General features: G+C 44.6%; 1 protein-coding gene across 1 annotated transcript in view; it reads left to right on the forward strand.

The window, feature by feature from the left end:
• Positions 1–23,412, forward strand: part of stxbp4 (syntaxin binding protein 4) — a 37,990-nt gene that overhangs the window by 9,160 nt on the left and 5,418 nt on the right. The window contains exons 6-17 of the mRNA XM_073490396.1: positions 6,155–6,240; positions 7,044–7,197; positions 7,743–7,875; positions 8,693–8,799; positions 9,428–9,653; positions 10,476–10,557; positions 11,989–12,068; positions 13,211–13,307; positions 14,288–14,412; positions 15,321–15,410; positions 15,511–15,576; positions 21,464–21,643. Coding sequence (XP_073346497.1) covers positions 6,155–6,240; positions 7,044–7,197; positions 7,743–7,875; positions 8,693–8,799; positions 9,428–9,653; positions 10,476–10,557; positions 11,989–12,068; positions 13,211–13,307; positions 14,288–14,412; positions 15,321–15,410; positions 15,511–15,576; positions 21,464–21,643 — 1,426 coding nt within the window. The remainder of the gene's footprint in view (positions 1–6,154; positions 6,241–7,043; positions 7,198–7,742; positions 7,876–8,692; positions 8,800–9,427; positions 9,654–10,475; positions 10,558–11,988; positions 12,069–13,210; positions 13,308–14,287; positions 14,413–15,320; positions 15,411–15,510; positions 15,577–21,463; positions 21,644–23,412) is intronic.

Below are 23,412 nucleotides of genomic sequence, written 5' to 3' on the forward strand. Positions count from 1 at the left end.
TGAAAAGCAACCCAGCGTGGCCAACAGCGCTAAACATTACAAAACATTAAAAAGGGCTCTGGTGGGATCTGCTGAACTTTATTCTGGGCCAAAGTCGAGTGCGACTGCTGATTCTTTACACGTAGTTTCACTGCTGCCATTGAAAGTTATGAGGACTGTAAAGATTCAGAGATATGAATCTGAAATTGGTTTCTAACATTAGAAATGTGAATACATGGATGTGCGAGCCCTCGCAGGTATAATTGTACCTTGAATGGGATGATGGCCCTATTTTAAAGTTAATAATCTGACTGAAGCTCAGCTGTTAATTCTGCACAGTGTCGCTAAATCTCGTCTAAGCCTCTGTTGCTATTGGATCCCAGGTCCACGAGGGATAAACACAAACATCATGTCCGACAGCGCTGACGTCGTTCACAGCCTAAGTTCTGAAGACATTTCGATTTTAAAAGAAAGAAGGAAAACTGGACAATAGTCTGGTTGTTTGTCAGGTCTGCAACAGAGATTACGTTTGATGGTAAGACTCATCTGGAGACGGTTTGATGAAACGTATGCGGGCGGCGAGGAGTGATTACGAGGACGCTGGTCTGGCTCGCACGAGCAAGATAACGCAAGACAAAGACAAAGATATGAGACAGCTTGTCCCACTACAACAGTTGTTTGAGGCCGTCCTGTTCAGAAGCAGCAGAAGCAACATCGACATTCATTTAAAAAAACATTCATCATACACCAACTTTTACAACTCAGCCCGGCATGATTGGGGATGTGGCCGGTGTGGAGGAATCTTGAGATAAGCGGGTCAGGATGTATGAACATGTATGAACATGTATGAACACTGATGCTGAGTCTTGTTAATGTGTTTCTGTGGTGCTGTCAGCTCCACAAGCCGGGTGCCAACTGGTTTCTAGAAGAATCCTCGAGTGTGTGGAGAAGAGAAGTCAGTGTTTAAGAAGAGGTTCTGCGTAAAGATCGTGTTGTATTCCCGATGTGACGGTTCCCCGACACCAGCTGACGTGTAGAGGAGCGGCAGGTGTTTTTACCTGAAGCTCTGGCTGCCTTTGGAAATGAAGCATGTGAGCGGTTGGATCCGTCCTCGGTGTAAACTCTGGGATGGATGTGTGTGTCTGACAGGCGGCGTCCTGCGGTTCACCGGCAGGAGGTAAACTGACCTGGCACTCTGCTGTCCCCTGTGCTTTTCCACGTCAGCCTGCCATGTCGACGCAAACTCGCAGTGACACAATAAGGACGCTCCGCCGGCTGTCTGTCCGCCGGGTTTCTGCTCAGGAGAGGAGTCGAGCTGGTCGGAGGAGTCGAAGCAACGCGAGGATCAGCAGAAACAGCAGCTGCAGGCCCTGGTTGCACTTTTCACCGGCAGGCTGCGGTTGTTTTCTGGGATTTGGAGTCATCACAATTTAATCGTGCGGCTCTTCTCGACTTTCCAAATTTAATTGGACTGAATGGATCAAATTCTGACAGTCAAACGAGTCAGTTCTCAGGAGTTGTGACACTCAAAGAAATGTATCCACCGTTTTACAGCCACTTCTTCCACAATGTAAGCTCCTTTGGCCCCAGTGCGTCACGCGATGGTGTCATTTCACCGTTTGGCCGCCATGAACGTCGGCTTCACAGCCTGGCGGCTCGGTTGTTTCCCGTAGCGACAGGGATTTTGAAAATGGTGGCAGGTAGCAGAAGGGAGGAGGAGCTGCCTGAAATGAGCCGTTACTCGACAGTGTGATGTGGAAGCGTGATGAAGCAACACAGAAGAGATGTCTGAATATTTTATGTTTCAAATAGAAAGTTCTGCAGCACATCGCTTAATTACAACACATGGTATCAGGTTTCATACATTCTGACAGCTTTACTCCTCCTCCTCCTCCTCCTCCTCATCCTCATCCTCATCCTCCTCCTCCTCCTCCTCATCCTCCCCCTCCTCCTCCTCCTCCTCCTCCTCTTCCTCCTCCTCCTCCTCCTCCTCCTGCTGTCTGTACACCATCTCTTGTACCGACAGAGTAAACTTGTCATCATGTAGAGAAGATGAAGGTTGTGATCAGTGATCAGCCAACAGACACATGAGTCCAACAGACACATGAGTCCAACAGACACATGAGTCCAGCAGACACATGAGTCCAACAGACACATGAGTCCAACAGACACATGAGTCCAGCAGACACATGAGTCCAACAGACACATGAGTCCAGCAGACACATGAGTCCAACAGACACATGAGTCCAGCAGACACATGAGTCCAACAGACACATGAGTCCAGCAGACACATGAGTCCAGCAGACACATGAGTCCAACAGACACATGAGTCCAGCAGACACATGAGTCCAACAGACACATGAGTCCAGCAGACACATGAGTCCAGCAGACACATTACCATATTGGACCTGTGAGGTTCTGCTGCTCTCGTCTTCTGGACTCTGACAGATTAACTGGCTGCTCCTGGTTTTGGCCTCTTTCCACACTTCAACAGGAGGAGTTAAGATGTTTGAGTTAAACAAACACAGCGTGTGTTTGTCCCTGAGAGACAAAGTCCATGTGTCTCCTCCCTGCCTGCCGCCTCGTGTGTCCAGGTCCAGCTGCTCTGCTTCAACGTGACAGCGTGTCCCCCACAGAGACACTGTCCCCCACAGAGACGCCAACACTGTCCTCCACAGAGACGCCAACACCATCTTCCAACACTGTCCTCCACAGAGACGCCAACACTGACCTCCACAGAGACGCCAACACCATCTTCCAACACTGTCCCCCACAGAGACGCCAACACTGACCTCCACAGAGACGCCAACACCATCTTCCAACACTGTCCTCCACAGAGACACCGTCCCCCACAGAGACGCCAACACCGTCCTCCAACACCGTCCTCCACAGAGACGCCAACACCGTCCTCCAACACTGTCCTCCACAGAGACGCCAACACTGTCCTCCACAGAGACACTGTCTCCCACAGAGACGCCAACACTGTCCCCCACATCCTCAAATCATGACCCGAGTTTGATCCTCGTGATTCTGGTTGGCAGTTACAGTAATATTTTATATATCATGATAGAAAAACACCTCTAATGTTCACGTATCATCACGGAAATACATCATTTGTTTACTTCTGACAACAAACCAGCGTCTGAATTAGACCGTCTTGTTTTAGTGAAGATATTTCTTCTGAATCACCTGAATTTGTCTTTTGTCGTCTGATTCTTCTTTCAAAGATGACAAATGCTTTTTCATTGGTTCAGACACACCTGACAGAGTCTCCTGTCCTTCAGTCTGTGGCTCACTGACTGACTGATAATTGCGTATCGATGGAAGTCGGTCGTCGTGTGTTTGAAGCTCTGATGGTTTCCAGACGTGAAATGTTGAAGGAGTGTGTAGGAAGTGAGCAGATGTGACGCGCTGAGGAACAGAAGGTGTTTCCAGCTAACAGCGGCTGATGGGAAGCGTCTGTGTTGTTGTGACTGGCTGCGGAGGAAAGGTCGTCCCTCCTTTCATTTCCATCTTTATTATTACGAAACCGAAGCAGCAGCCAGTGTGTGTGTGTGCGTGTGTGTGTGTGTGTGTGTGTGTGTGTGTGTGTGTGGAAGCAGCTTTGTGCCGACACGTCAGGTACTCACCTCAAAGCTCGACCTCCATTGTTGTTTCACACTTTAAACAAATTATGATTATTCTGTGCAGCTGCCTCGGGGCGGGACAGCGGGTCACGGCGAGGACACTGCGATGAGCTCATGCAGGGGGGGTTGGATTTGGTTCTGGTGTCCTCACAGCTTCAATGGATAAAAACAGAATAACACACGTGGAGTTTAAGCTCATTGATGGAGTTTTGTGAGTTCGGGATCGAGCCTGGAGGTTTATGTCATTTTTAAGCTGTTGTCCCGACACGAAGAGTCAGTCGGGTCGCTGGATTCTCGGGGGGGAACTCGTTCAGGACGCGGCAGCTCGGCTTCGTACTGGTGTTAACAGACGACATCACGTCACTCCCGTCCGAGCTGCTCTTCGCCGGCTCTCTGTCCATTTTTTAAAACTGATTTGATGATTTTACTGATTACTTTTAAAGCTCTGGGTCTGGGTCACGCCCCAAGTGACATAGTAAAAGCTGACCCCATATGAGCCCGATCGCAGCCTCAGAACCTCGGGTCGGGCCCTTCTGGTCGCTCCAGAGTCGACTCTCAAAACTAAAAGGTGACGGCGCTTCTTACCCGGACCCACCTGAGGAGATGAGGCTCGCAGAATCAGCTACTTCTTCTAAATCACTTTTGAAACACAGTTTTCATCTTTCTAACTTTTCATTTTACGTCTATTTATCTGTGTTTTGTTCCTCGTGTGATTTCTTACCGCCGTCCTTTACTGCTTTTATTTGTTTAATTTTAATCTCTTTATGATCCTTTATTTTTTTTACTGCTCTTACTCTTTTTATCTGTTTTCAGATTCTCTCATGTGATGTTGTCTTATTGTCCTTTATTGATTATATTCTCTTTTATCTCTTTCTTTCTTTTTTTAGTTCTGTCTGTTTTCTTCCTTTTACTTGTCCTGACTCATACTGACCGTTTGTTTCTACATTTTTCTGTTCTGCCTTCTTGTTTTATCGTCAGACGAGGCTTCCTTGTGTTTGACTCGACTGTTTTCTCTGTCACATCGTCTTCCTGTCAAAACTCTTTGAGCGTTTTTAAAGGTGCTACATGAATAAAGTGTATTATTATTCGGGGCTGAACAGTTAATGCGTCACTTGTCAGGAGTGTGTTTTTTATGACTTACTTTCATCAAAGAAATGACTCGAGCGTTGTTGGTGCAGGGACGGCGGTGTTCAGTCTGTCAGCTGGTTCACCACTGAAATATCTCAACACTCACATTTATCTGCCTCAGAGGATGAAACCTTCTGACTGTGGTGTCCTCTGACTTTTCCTGCAGCACCAGCATGATGGCTTTTTTATTATTATTAAAAACAGTCAACAAAAAAAACAACACTTTTGTTTTTCCTCCCATTTCTCACAAGTTGAAGTCAAAGATTAAAGTTTTGCCTGCACATAAAATAATTATTTCACAGATTTTGTGAAAAAGTTTGAAAGCATCTCTATCACCAAGATAATCCCTCCACCTGACAGGTGTGACACATGATGCTGATTAAACAGCATGATTAGTGCACAGGTGTGCCTCGGATAGGTGACTAGAAACAGCCACTCTAAAATGTGGAGTTTGAGCTATTTGTATTTATTATTTATTGTCCGTGCCAATTTCTAGGATGAAACTCTGCTTAGTGTGAAAAGTCTTCACGTGGACGAGCATGAGTGCTCTGTGTGTTTGGTGCTGTAGTTATGCTTTAAACTTTATATTTCATTAAACAGTGTTATTTCTGCTGCTACTCTTTTCAATGGTCGTAGTTAAATGTGTTGTTGAGATAAAATTGTGTCACAAGAAACTTGAGATAAAACATTTTAAACACTTAAGTTTAGTTTCTTCACACACAAAATAAGACTGTGATATTAACGCAAAAACAGAAGAAAGCATGTGGAGTCACAACGGTCAGACAGTGTTTGTGTCTGTGAATCCTGTTATAAAGGCATTAACATCCAGGTCACACAGTGATGTGTGACCGAGCAGTGACTTCAGGTTTCCTCTGCGTCCATGTGAGGGAGACAAACACTCACAGATCATCCACCTCACCCAAACACACCACTGTGAAAGTACATCTCATCAGCCTGCACTCAGATTTAAGTCTCCAGAATAAAGACCTGAGAGCGAGGAGGAGTACAGTTCAGTTTCACAGGTGTTTTCAGATCAGCTTAGAGACAAATAAATACAATATATCAAACATCTTATTTTGAGGGAAAGTGGAGAGATTGTTGTTAATAAACCTCATTCAAACCCTAAACTCCAAAACAGTACAACTTCAGATCTCCTCCACCTCCAAACGTTACAGCTCCCGTCAACACTTTCATATTTCTTAAAATAAAACAAAGGGATCTTTATCGAACAGAACATCTTTACCTTTTCTATTTTTAAGATGCAGAACTTGTAGTGGAGTATTTTTACACTTTGTCAAATTTGAATATAGAGTGAAATTTTCAGCTTTCAGAAAATGTAATTTAAACATGATACGTGTGTGTGTGTGTGTGTGTGTGTGTGTGTGTGTGTGTGTGTGTGTGTGTGTGTGTGTGTCCTTCAGGAGGGAGTTTGCTGAGCTGATGGAAAAGTACGGCTCCAATAATATCACCGCTTCAGGACGAATCTCTCCCCCTCAGCTCTCCACAGGTACGACACCCACAAATAGACACGTTTTATTGATTGTTGTGAAATTTCCTCTTTAACATGTAAAAATCAATATTTCACATGTGAAAATAAAACAATGTCACATGTGAGCTGGACGTTTTCATGACAAATGACATTACATTTGCTTTTTCACATGTGAAATCAATGCTTTCACACATTTTCACATGCCATCGGCTATTTTCACCTGTGAACTAAAATTTTGATGTCAACATTTGTGATGAGCCTCATCGATTAGACACATTCACCGAACTTTAACCTCAACCTGAGGCTGCGCTTCCACCTTCAAACCGTCTTTAACTCCTTAAGGAAAGTAAAGATGGCACAAAATGTCCTCATTTGTCCTGCTGCTTCAAAAATGTCCTGACTTATAAATAAAATGCCCTCATTCAGCAAAAATGTCCCGATTTTCCAAAAATGTCCACACGTCACATTTTTTTTTGACGTTGTAAAAATGGCATCACTTTGCAAAGAAAACTTTTTTAAAAAGTACACTTACTTTCCAAAAGGCAGAGTACGTTCTCTCTTTGCAAAGATCTCTGACATTCCAGAAATGCTTGACTTTCTTTGTGAAGATGTCCTGACTTTCCAAAATGTCCTCATTCTCAACACCTTTTGATTTTAGTTTCATGCCACGGTGAGAAATCTTTATGATTAGGAAAGTAATCCGATTGAACCTGTTGTCACCTTTCTTTCCACCTCCACCTCCACCTCCACCTCGCTCCCACTCCTCTTTCTATTTCACTCTCCCTCTTCCTCCTCTTCTTCTTCTTCTCGTCTCTGTTCAGGGAAGCTGACAGACACGGCCTCCTCCTCCTCCTCTTCCAGATCAGAGAGCCCCCAGCTCCTCAGTCCTAAAGAGGGGGTCACTGCCTACACCCATGCCCCCCCTTACACTGCCAACCCCACCTACACCGTGCACACGCCCACGCACGCCTTCAGGTAGGCTGCAGCAGATTTCAGCTTCAACGTCTTCTGTGCGAGGCCCCAGCTGTTGTGTAGAGTTACGGATCACTTAGGTCGAGTGTGGAGCCAGAAGACTTTGTCAGTGTTTGATTACATACATACAAATATCAGCTGAAGAATAAATAACTTTATTTGAATCTAAAATTGTATTTAAATAAATGTTCAAACCATCCTGTGATCACGCATGTCGTGTGTAGACGGCACATTCATCAGCCTCACAGCGTAAATGAAGAGCTCCTCTCTGAAGGTATTTCTTTGTTTTTTGGAAGGTGCTTACATAAACTGTTAAATTGTACGTCTGCAGCATGGGAACACCAGCAACTGCTAAAAATAGTGAAAAGCATCTTCAGCAAATTCACAGAGAAGTGTGGGAAGACCAGAGAGAAGGATAGAGAGAGGAAGAGGAGGAGGAGGAGGAGGGTTGAGATTATGTCATGGTGGGATTGAATGTGAGCGGCGGCGTGGCTTTGTGGTTTTTAATCATTCTTACTGTCAACCCCACTCTCTGTTTCTCTTTCCAGTGACAGTGTCATTCAGTTGATATGCGTTGCCAAGGGAACAGGCCTGGGGCTCGTCATCAAGGGCGGAGCTAACCGCGCAGAAGGACCAATGGTGTTCATTCAGGAAATAGTGCCTGGAGGAGACTGCCAGAAGGTCGGCGTCCTCACCGAGTGCTTTAACATGAACACAAGTGATTCTGTGATGTAGACGTCGTCGCGTTTGGACAGAAACTATAGAAATTATGAAAAATGTTAGAAAATGAAACAAAGATAAAAAAAGAGGGCCTTTAAAATCCAACAAAATAGAAAGCATTTTACCAAGAAAGTGTCGTTAGGGCTTAAATACAAACAAAAAACAACATCGTTAGAGCTAATATCACGTAATGTAGGCCTGATGATAAGAAGAGGAACAACACATCCTCAAACCTAAACAACTGAATCGGTCGATTACCAGTGACTCTCAAAACAACGTATGTTCAGAGTACCAGCGACAGACCTTCATCGTCGCGTTGGTAACCTGTGGTGTTCCCCCAGGCTCTATTCTGGGACCCCTTCTTGTTTTGGTTTCGTCTGCTGTAAACTGAACCACCACTGTTACGCAGATGACACTTGGATTTATGTGAAAACTCAACAAAGTAGTTAACTTGCTTCATTGAATGTGATTTGTTAACTATATGATTTGTTTCTCAGATGTGAAGTATTTTGTCTCTACTACACAGAATCTCAACGTTCAAAGCCAAACACTGCTTTTACTCCATTGTGTTACGATTGGTGTAATTATTGTGAGCTAGAGCAAAAACCAAACCCATGTCTTCAACTGCTACATAATCCAAATTCTACACTTTTACCAGAAAAATGTAAAAGTGGGAACCAAATTGTGATTAAAGAAACAATACATTGTTGTATCTCTGTCCCAGTGGCTCAGTTGAACACGAGGATCTGAATGTTTCTGTGTATTTGTGCTGTTTCAGGACGGCAGGCTGCAGGTCGGGGACCAGCTGGTGTCCATCAACAAAGAGTCCCTGATCGGAGTGACGTATGAGGAGGCCAGGAGCATCCTGACACGCACCAAACTCAGGTCCAACACACCTGGAGACTTTTTCAAACGTGTAACTTATTCAAGATTTAGAAGAAACAAAAACAGACTTTGTCTCTAAAATAAGATGCCGCCAGAATGAATGAGACGAAAGCTATTTGTTAATCCATGATTCAGTTTGTGAGTAGAGTCATTTCTTAGTCAACATGCTCAAGATACAAACCTACAGTGATTGTCTTCGCTCAGTGGTAGTCATGTGTTATTATAGACATTAGTTCAATATTTTATACTTACACCTACCAATATTCTCATTTCAGTTGATTTTATTAAGATGTTATAGTTGGAATATGACGGGAAACGGTCACTTTTGAAATTTTGGTCTATTTTGCTTCCATAACAATCTTCTGTCTAAAAAAGGGGAAAGAAAACCTCAAAAATACACATTTAGGTGTTTATTTAAGTTCAGATTTCTGTTCTAGACATTTACACAAATGAGTGCATATTAAATTAACCCTTATTTGCATATTTAAACATAAAATATCAGAAAACAAAATGAATTGTCTGAATTTTAGTCGACTGGTGTTTCATAGTGATATATAAGTTAACATTTTTACTCTGTTCACCTGAAGTGTCTCTCCTGAACAACATCTCCTCGTCCCGTGTGTTTCAGACCGGACCCCACAGTGGAAATTGCCTTCATCCGGCGGAGGTCGTCCTCCAGCTCCAGCAGTGGGCCTCACAGCCCAATCTCCCTCCAGGGCTCCGGCGGAGGAGGTGGACCCCAGGCCAGGCCCCCGGGGCTGGGCGTCACGCCTCCACAGCCCGCCGTGGTAACAAAGATCACCTCCAGCCGAAACCCCGCGAGTGAGACTCTGCCAGCAGTCAACGTCAGCCAGGTGTGAGATCCAGTGCAGCCCAGACATCCAAACAAGGCCCCCTTCAGACCGATCACTGGTGGACAGCGTCTGAGTGACCTCTTGTGATCAGATCTCACCTTTCCACTCTATATGCAAATAAACATCACTGGCACAAACAGACACAATGTTTTTTACAGAGGTTTTTTTTAAAGAAAGAACTTCACTAAATTTGCTGAATTTACAAGAAGGCCCAAATAATGAAGAACTATTCAGAGACAACGCTTCACAAAGTTTGTTAAGTTTCTCCTCATGAAACAACTCTTAAAATAACTACATTTGCTAAGGGAGTCTGGTGATGTTGTGCTTACTAGTTCAATTAAACAGCGTGTTCACAAACATCTGCTGCTGACATCGGCAGGTTAACAGAGACCAAACATGTCATTTACATCACAGTGAACCACATGGAGATCAGCCACCGTGGCTTCTTCTTCTTCTTCTTCTTCTTCTTCTACAAACCGCGAAAAAAGATTGTGGTCTCATGCGGTCCAGACTGTGGTCTGAGTGACTGAATCTAAAAAAGCATCCTCATCACACCTGTACTTAGAGCTGTCCACCTGTGATTTGATGATGATACCAGGTCTGAACAGGGCCAAGGATGCTGTCTTTATAGTTTTGTGTTTGATCATCTGAAAACCAGGACAAGATTTCCTCAGAAGACCCTCTTAATTAATTCATTTGAAAGATGTTACACAAGCACCTTAGGTCATGTCAGAACAGAGGGCTCAAACCTCAATACGTCAGTCACTGGATCAGATCATGACCCATGAACACACTCTGAATCAGTCGTGTTAATGTTTGCAGGTGCGAGTGTCTCCAGCCAGAACGGAGCAGACATGTGTCCCCTCCCCGCCAGAGAGCGACAGCGTCACCAACACAAACCCTGGTACGTACCTGTGATCTGTGATCAGACTGACGAGTATCTCTCACTGCAACGTGACTTTTATGATCAATCAGCTAAATTAGCCTGCACGAGGCATGCACTTTACCAGAAGAGCTCTTTATCAGCTTTATTTACTATCATGCTTTGTTCATCCAACCTTCATCAGGTAAGCTAACGCCCCAGGTTTTCTTGGATGTGTTTTTGCTCAGTGGGTTAACGTGCATGCAGCAGATCCATCCGACTGTAGTACAGATATCAAACCAATTTCAAGAAAAGTCTCCAGTCGCTGCTGTTAAACCGTTTCCTGAAGAGATGATGTCATTAAAAGAGGTCTATGTGATGGACCTATGCCATTTCTGTTAATGTATTAGTGTGAGGAAGGTTAAAGTCTCCTCAACACATTGTTTTAGTAGAAGAGCCCAACTTTTCAACCAATCAACCAATCAGAGGCCGATCTGATGCGCAGGGGGAGGGGCACGGCATCTGTTTCTGTTCCAGTATGTCAGGATATCAAACGTTAAAACACCAAAGGTTTCAAATATATGCAGACACTCATGCCTGTGCACAGACGCCCTGCTGCGAAGTGTAAATCCGATCTGATGGAGAGGTGATGCAGGATGGAGAGTGAGGGACAGATGGCCTGTTGGTTGGCTGCCTGTCGGAGGAGGAAGTGGGGCAGGTGGGAGGTCTGGCCTACGATTGGCTGAAGAGGGTGTGAAGCATCATCGCATCTCTGTGTGAGTGAGGGATCCTGAGGTCTTTCTCCATATGTACATGTGGATTGTTTTGTTCGCCGTCTGACGTCACATCTTTGGACTGAAGAGTGGTTCCGAGTCTGAGGGCTGATACGTGTTCAGGACGAAGGGGACCTCCAACAGTCGCTTCAGTTTACCAACACCAGTACACCAGCTGGGATTTCAGATTATTCAGCTCATTTGGGATTAAGAGACGACCACTTCCACCATGTGAACTGACACTGTGCAGCCTGAGGGAGCTCCACACCACCATGAGAGTCATGAAACAAAGACATGTTTAAGCCTCCCACAGAGCAAGACACCCCGACTGAACGAGACAGAAAACCACTGACATCAACGAGGCCATGCTATCATGTTATCTGTGTGTGGTTTTGTGTCTCTTTGTAGTTGTTCTTTGTCTCTTTGTGGTTGTTCTGTGTCTTTATAAAATCGCTGTGCTTATGGTCTGGTTAGGTCTCACCTCGGGTTAGAAAAACATCTCATTTTGGATTAGCTGGAAATTGTCCCGACGTCTTGTCAAAGATTTCCCAAAGCTTCACGCTCACGAATGTTAAAATGCCACGGTCTCAGGTTAAAGATACATCCAGTGCTGCCACCAGAGAAGAGGCAGATAAAGGATGGATGGATGGTCAAACGCTGCTAATTGAGTTTATTTTTAAAAATCTCTGTCTGTCTCCAGAACCTGCCAGCAGTCAGCCACATCAGAGGAAATGTTCCCTCAGCACCAGCTGTCGCCTCAAACTGGAGCGGGTGGAGCAGGTGTGTGTGTGTGTGTGTGTGTGTGTGTGTGTGTGTGCGTGATGTATTTTTAATCTGAATAAAGAGCTGAGTCCTGTCCCACCACCAGGTTGTCTTCTGGTACAAGTGGACCTTTCAGTCTCATTGAGACTTTCTGAAACATTTTACATTAATTGATTATTGACAGACAAATAATTAAAAACAGCTTTTGTATTCAATTAAAACTTCAGGTAATTGATGAAGTGTAAACATTCTCTGGTTTCATTATAATAGGATTATTAACAATTTCCGGCCTTTTACTAAATTAATAACTGATTAATACTGAAAATAATCAACAAATCAGTCAGTATTGAAAATAATCATTAGCTGCAGCTTGAGTCAGTGCAATGTGTCAGTGTGCTTTATCGTCTTAAGGTTGAATATTAAATTGTTTCATGTAGTTTTTGAGTGATTAATCTACATAATCCCAAAATGAAAAGACATTTTTACATTTTTTTATAAATAAAATACTTAGTTTTATTATTTTTAACTGGTCAGTAAGATTTAAACCTTCCAACAGAGTTTAAATGATTAAATGGTGTTAAAATATTACTTCCATATCAATAGTACTTGAGTAAAAGTCTTAATGTATCTGATAGTACACATATCATAAGTATAAGTAAATGATATATATATTTACATGTATGTTTATACTGTACTGTGTATTCTGGGTTGGTCAGTTTTTTTTTTATCTGATTACTGATAAAATAAATAAATAAATTCATGTGCTACTTTGACTCTGATGCAGCATGTAATCTGCAAAGTAACTAGTAACTTAAGTTATTAAAAAAGAGTAGAAATTGTCTCCAAAATTCAGTGAAGTGAAGCAGAAAATGGAAATATTCAATCAAAGTACCTCGAGCACAGTACTCGAATAAATGTACTCAGTTACGTTCCGACTTCATGATTAAACAACAAGCCTGGTAGGTCAGATTCTGCCCCGAGGCCACGGACACATCAGCCAATCAGCTGTCACCAAGTCTAAAGAGATACAGGGTTTTTATTGGATGGTGACAGGATGCATGAGGTCAGTGTGTGTTTGAGGGGCGTCGCCACCATCAGCTGAGTGTGTATTGATCTGTGTGTGTGTGTGTGTGTGTGTGTGTGTGTGTGTGTGTGTGCAGGCTCTGGATCTGCTCGGTCTGAAGCCCACAGAGGCTCAGCGGCAGGCGATCAGGTCCAGACTAGGAGCTGATCCTGCGGGGACGGTGGCCGTCACAGGTGAGACAGCTGCACCTGACTTTACCCTCCAGTCACTGAACCCTGACCTCCCCGTTTACCCTGAAACAAACCCAACGTTCAGTTACATTTACTATCGAGCTGAGCGTCTGAACCCTTCAGTCCCGGACAAACACTGTCCTACTTCTTTACGATGACCTTCTCCTTCATGCCTGAGATTTAACTACTGAGAATTTGTTGCTTTTTTGTTTGCAGATGTGAAAGAAATGCTCAGATATTTTACCAAAATAAAGCTACACAAAAAGTTTAAGAATACTCTGTTGTAAGTGAACGCTTTGGATCCTTACTGGGAGAAGAAGATCATCACCAGACTCCCTTAACAAATGTAGTGATTTTAAGAGTTGTTTCATGAGGAGAAACTGAACAAACTTTGTGAAACACTTTCGACAGATTCTGAATCATTGTCTCCTTCTTGTAAATTCAGCATTAAATGAAAACAGTAAGTTGTGTGTTTCCTTGTAGAAAGTGTCAGTTTGTGGCAGCATGGCTGCACCAGCCTGTCTGCTTCTGTGTCTAAAGTGCTAAAGTCTGACCTGCCAACATTCAGCAGCTGTTTGAACACACTGTTTACACTGATTTCACCATTTACACTCAATTTATGAAAGAAGAAACATTTTATTGATCTAAACATGTCACATTTTACAGATACACTAAACAGTAACCAGTATAGGCGACTTCTTTGTCCCCAGACTCCCTTAACAAATGTGTCAGTTTAGTGAGTTGTTGAGTTGGAGACACTTTATAAACTGTGTGAAACTCTGTCTCTGACTGATTCTGACTTATTTGTTCCTTCTTGTGAATTCAGCAAATGTTCTACATGAACTTCTTTCTGTCTTTGAGTAGAAACATGGAGTCTGTTTGTCCCACTGATGTTTATTTGCACACAGTTTAGGGAAGTCATGACGTTTTATAAAACCAGCTGTGACCACGATGTGTATACCAGTGTGTATTTGTGTGCACAGATTTCGAGAGCCTGATCAGGGAGCTGTTCAAGCCTCAGCTGGAGGAGTTGGCCGTCACCCAGCCGGGATCGAGGTTCACGTCTGATGATCTGTGCAGTTTGTTGGAGTCACCCACAAACCAACAGGTAGGAGCTCACTGCAGTACATGACAGGAAGTGACACCATGAGTGTCGTTAAATCCCTGTCATCGCCCTGTTCGGTCGTTAGCTGGTTTCATGTGCCGGTGTTCTGGTCCCGACCACTCGATGTGGACGCTCCGACATCGATCTGTTTTGTGTGAACCGTCCCACCAGCAGGGAGTAACGATTTTCTTCACTGCCGGTGTCACACAGAATCAGATCAATAATCAATCACAGCCTGAGAGCAACACACAGGAGAAACAACTGTACATACTGTTACTGACCCAGTGCCACACACACCGCGCTGCTGCCAGACACTCACCAGAACACCAGATGTGGATTAATCCACCGCAGAAAATAGTCCCAGCGAATGCATCATTTCCTGTTTTGTTTGATCTTTCACTTTGTCTCCTCATAGCTCCGTGTCCGTGTGCGAGTCAACCAGAAGTCCATTCATTCCCACAGAAACTCTTTGTGATCGCTGATGTGTTTTTTTAGTCGCTGCAGAATTTGTCTCGAGGACTTTTTGACACACACAAAACAAAACTGTGTGGACACAAGAAGTTAACCTGACATAAAAAAATGTTTTTAAGTTATTGAGGAGTGTCTGAAGTCGATGACAGTAGAGAACAAGGGTCACTTGTTTATATATAACATATAATTAATGTAAATATATATATAAATGCACAAGAACATGTTGTTTTACACTTTAATGTCCAAATGTTCAGTGAAATATTGAATAAATCTGGATGAATCTTTCATTTAAATCCCACAGATTTGAACAGTAAGGGTTTATTTATTCATAGTCTGAAGTTTCCTGATCACAAACCTGATGTATTCTCCACCACTGCTGATTAATTAAGAAGGTGTTAAATGATGTAAAAATGAAGACATTTGTGTTCATCTGTGTGCAGCCGTCACTGTCGGACTCGGACGACCTGGAGGAGATGGAGAGGCTGAGGAAGGAGCACATCGAGGCTCTGAGGGAGATCAAGAGGCTGCAGGTGAGACGACCGCGTTCGTCACTGTGGCTGCGCGACGTACTTCCTGTTCGCTTGTGTGCATACCTCCGACTGACTTCCTGTTTGTTGCTGACTTGTTCAGGAGCAGCTGGTCGAGTCTCAGAGAGTTCACCATCAGATGGAGGAGGAGCTCAGCAAAGTGAAACAGGTGAGTCACACCTGCTGCAGGTTCATGAACGTGACTGCTTCAATAATCAGGTTGTGTTGATGTCGGTTTTGTGGTTACAATTTGAAAAAAGTACTGTATTTAACTACAATTTCAAGGTAGTTGTACCTTATTTGAGTATTTTCATTTTATGCAACAGCAGACTTTAAACTCTGCAGATATTCACACAAAAAATATATGAAGGCAGCTCTTTTGTTTTTCTGTGCACACAAACAAAATATTTCTCTCACAAACTTGTTAAAATGTGTTAGTGAGCACTTCTCCCTCACACCTGACAGGTGAGACGTAGCAGGCTGCTGATCAAACAGCACCATCAGTGAACAGGTGTGTTTGGACGGGTCACATTTAAAAGGCCACTTTGAAATGTGCAGTTTGATCAAACAACACGATGTTTCCGTCTCTTAATTTTATTCCAGGAACTTGATTATTTTGATTAATCCATCTAAAAAATGCAGTAATGTTAAGAGTTCATCCTGGATCACAGTTAAATTGAAGTGTTGGTGCAACACAACTGAAGAGTTTTGTTTTTGATACTTGAGCTTTAAGGTTTTTTGGAATTGTGTGCATAGTTACAGGTTTTGTGTATCGAGAAAAGACGTGATGTACTAAGTTGAGCCCAGTTTGTTCGGGAACAACAACAAAGGAAAGATCATGAACTAACTTTCTGAGCCTCTACAGCACCGATCGAATCTCAGCACGGGACGAACAAACCTGCTCCTACAAACATTTGCATACAAACATCCTACTTTCCCATGATGCTTTGCAAACTTCACAACAACAACATTCATGAAGTGTAATTCATGTTAATGTGTTCAGGACGTGCTGATGTGGACTCAGAGGCTTTCAGAGTTTCTATTCTCATCTGCTCGGAGGGTGTGTGTGGGCTTCTGTAGGGGTGCTTCTTTCAAAATAGATCTGCAGGTGAAGCTCCACACACACACACACACACACACACACACACACACACACACACAAACCTGCAGTCAAAGACCAACCAAACTCGCCCTGAGCTCAATTTTCTTTCTCTATTTTCAAGTGTGTGCGTGTGTGTGTGTGTGTGTGTGCGTGTGCGTGTGCGTGTGTGTGTGTGTGCGTGTGCGTGTGTGTGTGTGTGGGAGGCTGAGGCGGACTCACACAGCAGCAGGACTTGCAGTGGGAGGCCACCATTGAATCTTTTTCGGGCTCTGAAGCAGTTCCTCCTCTGTGTGTTTGTTTGTTGTGAATCATATCTGAAGGGTCTCAGCCTCTCTGACTCCCACTCTGCCGCCTCTCAACTTTCATCCTGTTGCATAATCCGATCGATATCTACATTTAGAAGCGGCGAACAGATGTACTGCAACAACAAAGACTCGGCCGGGACATTTTCATATCGGTGTTTTGGACCCGAGGATTATTAAGAGGATTCACTTCATGTCGTGAACTTCCTGCACTCAGGCTGATGTCCTGCGAGTTGCTGCAGCCATTAAAAAAACAGATGATAAGATTATAAAAAACAACACACTGCTAAAGATTAAACCTGTGGTGGCCTACCAGCCGGCTTGAGACCCCATTTTTAAAAATAAAATCTATGTCCAACGGGATGTTTTGTTCAACCCTGAAGACAGACGAGAAGGACAGCTCTTGACTGCATTACGTTAAATTATTGCGTCATTTCAAATTCTCGCTTCTTAAAATTTCTGTGCCTGGCTACTAAGTCATGGTTCAGGTTAGGGACAGAAGATGGTAACAGGAAACAAAAAGGCAAACTTTTGAGAGCGAAGATTAAAGATTGTGGGCTCTGTCTTCCTTTCATATGCAGTCAAACCACATCCCCGTCCCTCAGTGGAGACGAGTGCAGCTGTGTAAACGCTCCAGATCCTGATGCACCTGGCTCTTAAAGGAGATGGAAGATGATGTTCTGATTGGTTTAATTTATGTTCTGCCCAGAACACATCCATGACTAATTATCGTCCGTTTCAGTGGCAAAAGGGAGTTAGACGCCCTCAAAGCACTTGTGCCGTTTGCTTTGGCCCCTTCACCTCAGATCGTTCGAACAGGGTCCCTCGTATGTAACACTTCTGAATTTAAATGTCTAAAATGACTGGACCTTTTTTGATATATTTTGTTGAGTTACATACTTAAAATATCCTCCAGAAGCACTCAAACACTGGGTTTATACTGACTGTGAGCTCAGCTTCAGAGGCCGATCACATCCGTGATGCATCGCTAGAAACACGTCTCCAACAAAACCCTTGTTTTCCTACAGTACAGTACACCTGAGTGCTTTAACGCACGGTCCTGCATTACCTAAAGTGCATTTAATATTCCTTCCTCTGAGGGTGGCATTTTACCAGCGCTGTCATGGCTTTCAGTGGAATCAGCAGCTTAGAGATTACATTAGTGTTACATAACAGCAGAACAAAGCAGCAAACTGCCATGAATACAGATTCGAGCATCATTTCTCAGTGAAACCTCAGACTGTCGGCTTCAGGATGGAAACAGGACGTCCGCCGCTCCTTTGTTCTGCATCTCGCTGCCCGCTGAAGGTTTTTCTTCCATTATGTTTCCTTTCCTGGTTAACAGGAGGATGAGCAGCAGAGGGGAGGTGGTTGACATAATCCCTTGTTAAAGCTTGAGGTCAGGCGTAAAGATGGGGGGGTCCCACCAGACCCCCGAGGCCTCAGCTGGAGGGAAGACGGCTCCTGCTGAGATCCATTAGTTACCAAACCAGTCGTGCACAGACGCACTCACACAGTCACTCCACCAGCTGCACTTTAAAATCATCTATACATTTAACGTACTGTGACCCACTTCACTGTGACACACACACACACACACACACACATACACACACACAACACTGTGAATGAACTGTAATCTATGCATTAGTGTACGGTCTTCTTTCTGACAGTACACACTCATAACTCATCTGCTGGATTCTGCTGATGACTTGTGCGGTTATTTATGGAAACAACTAACTTTTCGGGCCCCAGTGCATCACACAGTTACAAAAACTAAATAAAGCACACACCAAAGAAGCACTGGGAACACAGGCAGGAACACGGGGAACATGAGGAGCACAGGCAGGAACACGAGGAACACAGGCAGGAACATAAGGAACACAGGCAGGAACACGAGGAACACAGGCAGGAACATAAGGAACACAGGCAGGAACATAAGGAACACAGGCAGGAACACGAGGAACACAGGCAGGAATATAAGGAACACAGGCAGGAACACGAGGAACATGAGGAACACAGGCAGGAACACGAGGAACGCAGGCAGGAACACGAGGAACACAGGCAGGAGCATGAGGAACACAGGCAGGAACACAGGCAGGAACACGAGGAGCACAGGCAGGAACATGAGGAACGCAGGCAGGAGCATGAGGAACACAGGCAGGAACACAGGCAGGAACACAAGGAACGCAGGCAGGAACACAAGGAACGCAGGCAGGAGCATGAGGAACAGGCAGGAACACGAGGAACGCAGGCAGGAACACAAGGAACACAGGCAGGAACAAGAGGAACACAGGCAGGAACACAGGCAGGAACACGAGGAACACAGGCAGGAGCATGAGGAACACAGGCAGGAACACAGGCAGGAACACGAGGAGCACAGGCAGGAACACGAGGAACACAGGCAGGAACACGAGGAGCACAGGCAGGAACACGAGGAACACAGGCAGGAACACGAAGAACACAGGCAGGAACATGAGGAACACAGGCAGGAACATGAGGAACACAGGCAGGAACACAGGCAGGAACACGAGGAACACAGGCAGGAACATGAGGAACACAGACAGGAACACAAGGAGCACAGGACTTCAGTACTCAGGGAGAGATAACTAACTGAAGAGAGGAGGAAAACTCATTGACCAAATACACAGGAGACATTGGTGACAGGTGAAACCCATCAGAACAATCACAAGGGAGGGAACAATTTCAACCTTGAGATGCTGAGACTCTGAAGTGGAGGTAAACTGAGTGTGTTCTGGTCCGTTATAATCGCTGTGGGCTTCCGTCCGCAGTTCATCTCCATCTGTCTGTTTGTGCTCTTTTTTTTGTTTTTTGTCTTTTTCTTGGAACAGCGATCTGCAGAATTTAAAAATTGAATGTAACCCTGCTGAGAACAGTGAAGCCAACAGATGGACTGCTCTCACTGTGTGTGTGTGTGTGTGTGTGTGTGTGTGTGTGTGTTCACGGTGTGTGATTTCCGAGTGGTATTCAGAAATAAGCCCGTCTTGTGTGTTCCTCATGTGTGTCCTGTTCGCTCTCACCACATATGACATCACCACAGGAGGAGAGTCCAGGCTGCCAGAATCACTCCGGTCTGCTTCATACGTGTGTGTGTGTGTGTGTGTGTGTGTGTGTGTGTGTGTGTGTGTGTGTGTGTGTGTGTAAAGGCTGATTATACAATAATAGAAAACACTTCTGAGCTCACACCTCCGCCTGAGCCACAAAACACTGGTGGAGAAAATATTCAGACTGTTTAGTAACAAACGTTCTTGCTGATTTTGGGAGATTCTCGCCTCACGCAGAACTGCTGCCTCATCAGCAGAGGGAGTTTCCCACCTGTCATCAACACACTTGAAGAGCTCAGGCTCAATCACATTTCCACTTTTTACCCCTAAACCTCAGGACAGATTTAAAGGGGCCCTGGTTGAAATCTCCCCCTTTTGAAATGGGACAACGTAATTGTGAAATGTAAATGAAGTAAAGGTTTGTCGACAGCAGTTGTGTCTCCAGTGGTGTAACAGTGCCGAGTCACTCTCCGTCAGCGTCTCCTCCCGGGCTCAGAGCTCCTGACTCATTTCATTTGCACAGCCTCGTTATCTTTTACTACCACTGAGGATCACTTTACTGTCCGGTGAGAGCAGCGCTGCAGGAGCCCCACTGTTTACTCCAGGCTGGATGGTTTCAGTTACTGGTTTCCAGTGTTGCCACAGTACTGGGAGGAGTTGCTTCCCAGTCACCAGGGGTTACAGCGTCTTAATTGTTGCGGGTGTCTGTTTCACCACCCTGGCAGTTATGTAACTGCCACTCGAAGGGGCTGCTTTTCCTCTCAGCCTCACACACTGACTGTACATGAACTGCAGCTCTGTTGAAACCAGATGGAGTGAGTCACGAAAGCACCGACACCACCTCACTTATCATCAACTGGACTTTATAGTAATCAGAACCACTGAAAGAATAAAGGATAGACGTGTAGCCACAGCTCTGTCTGTCCACCTCTTTGACTCAGCCTGAGATATTGAAACATCTACTGGGTGGATTGTGATTCAGACGTTCATGTTTCCCTCAGGATACATTACAGGCATAATACGTTTTTATGTAAGCTCCATCATCAGGTCGACATTTTATAGGAGCAGTTCACCTGACGTTGCATCAGCGTGGTGTCCAACACTGGTTTATGACCAAATACCTGCAGAACTGATGACATCCCCACCAGCTGCACTAACACTAACAGAAGTACACATTAATAATTATAGTGAGTTGAATAATTTCGTCCTGAATGAATAAAAAACAGGCTCATTTTACAGTTTCTTTCCTCTTCTGTCCTGTTTTGGTTTCCCAAATGTTGCTGACCTTATCAGAGACAGAAATGTGAGGCGACGGTTCGGGTGAGTCCTGCTGGGACTGATCCAGTGAAGCCTCCTTCAGGCCAAAGCAAAGAGCTTCGTTACACTAACTCCCCCTGACACCAGGAATTCAAAATCATGACTCCAGCACCTTGAAAGATTTATGAGGGTTGAGGGGCTCTGAGCCGAGGCCGGCTGATAGTCTGCTGAGTAATCTGTGAGCTTGTTGAGGTCTGATGATGAATGTCTCCTCTGTCCTCCCTCACTTCCCTCCTTCACCCTCTCCTCTTCCTCCTTCCTCCGCCACAGGAGGTAAAGCTCGGAGTGGAGGAGAGTCGGGCTCTGAGGACTCGGATCCAGCTGGCCGAGGCGGCTCAGAAGCAGGCGAGGGGGATGGAGATGGACTACGAGGAGGTGATCCACCTGTTGGAGGCCGAGATCGCCGAGCTGAAGACTCAGAGAGTGGATCAACCGGCGTCCACCAATAAGGTGACGACACCACACGAACGGCTGGTGGCATCTTTGTTTCATCTTTGTCTTCAGGAAGCTGAAGACAGTTGAACTTCCAAATTTGGTTCTTGTGCTGGTTTAATGACGGAGGAGACCAAAAACGACATGTTCATGTTCGTAAGCCGAGGGTCATAAAGAGAATAATAACATGAGGCTTCATAGTCTGAGCCACTTTTATCCTGCTGACAACTACAGGGCATAGAGACGGGTTTAGTTTTTAAAATGATTTCATTTTCCTGAGCCAGCTTTTGTTTGAAAGAAATTAATTGATGAAGAAGAAGGAGAAGAAGAAATAAGCTCTCCAACGTGTCATCTAATCACTCTGCACGTTTTTTATTTTTATCGACTGACACCAAATACATTTTGAAAAACTGCTCCTCATGAAAAATTCATTAACAAACTGATTTTATCTGAAACTCCACCACCTCTCTGACCACTGCTGATTAGCTGCGACTCAGGCGGAGTCAAGGAACCGAACAAAGACTGACGGGTCGTTACAGGAGAGTCTGATCTTTAGGACAGTTCTGCAGCTGTTATCTCGCTGATGATTTCCCAGCATCCCCTCTGCTCCCCCTCCTCCCCTCCTGGTTTCAGTTTCTTCCTCCATCATCATCAGTGAATCTGGGTCAGTGTTTTTCTCCATCTTATTCGGTGACAGGTTTTTTTTTTCCATAGAAATCTGGCTAGCAACCAGCAGGTCAGCGCCGGCAGGCTCGCTGCTGAGCCGACGCCGCGGGGAATCAGCTCTCACAGATCTGAGGAGAGAAGAAGCTGCTTTCTGCTGCGCAGTAAATATTATGACATGTTGAGAACAAAGTGCTGACTCTGGGAAGTCGTTCGTCTGAGAGTGTCAAAATATTATGTCCACAATCGTAAGACATCATTTAGCAGAAGAAATCCATTTCCTGCAGCGCTGCACTGCATTTACAGTCTGTGACTGCTGAGCTGGTTCCTCTGTAGATTTACAGAACATTTAGGCTGAAACTCAGTCAAAGCAACAGTTCAGCCATGAATGTAAATCCAGTCGTCATCTCCTCCTGATGATATAAAGTCAGGTGAAGTCTCGTAGTCCACAGAACATTTCTGGAGCTTCACAGTAAAACAGAGTTGCAGCGTTCTGCTGAACAACTGAAGCAGCTGGAGACTTGATTTAAAACGGAGAAACAACCAAAGAAACATCAGATGTCTCCACACAGCTCGTCTGCTGTGATCACAGTCTGCAGAACATGGAAGTATGAAGAAACCTGGACACGTGGTTGGAGACGGAGCCCCTCAGCGGTGCATGAAGCCAAGAAAAGCTTGACTTCCCACTTCTGGTTTAGCTAAAACAGTTTAATCATGCGGCTCCTTTAGAGCTTTTATCAAACTATGACAGTCAAATAAGTCATTTCTCAGGGTTTGATCCACTGTTTGATCCCAGTGCATCACATGACGATGTAATGAGACGGTTTGCCGTCTACCAAAGTTTGCTTCAAAGCCTGGCGCTCTTCTTGGGAGCAAGGTCATTATCTACAGCCTTAAATCTTCACTGTAGCTGCTAAGCTAAAAGCGTTAGCATGCACCTCGTCCTATAATTTGAAATAAAATGAAAAAATGTTCAAATGTTGTTTCCTGCACTCATTAAATATGTTCGTGATAATGCCCAACAAGTCGTCCATTCATTATATGATAATAGACATAATGAGGAGAGAAACACTGAGCCTTCACTTCAAACGGTTACACATCAGTGCAAAATGTCGAGTATTGAC

Source organism: Pagrus major, chromosome 20 (assembly GCF_040436345.1).
Source record: "Pagrus major chromosome 20, Pma_NU_1.0".
Lineage (NCBI taxonomy): Eukaryota > Metazoa > Chordata > Actinopteri > Spariformes > Sparidae > Pagrus > Pagrus major.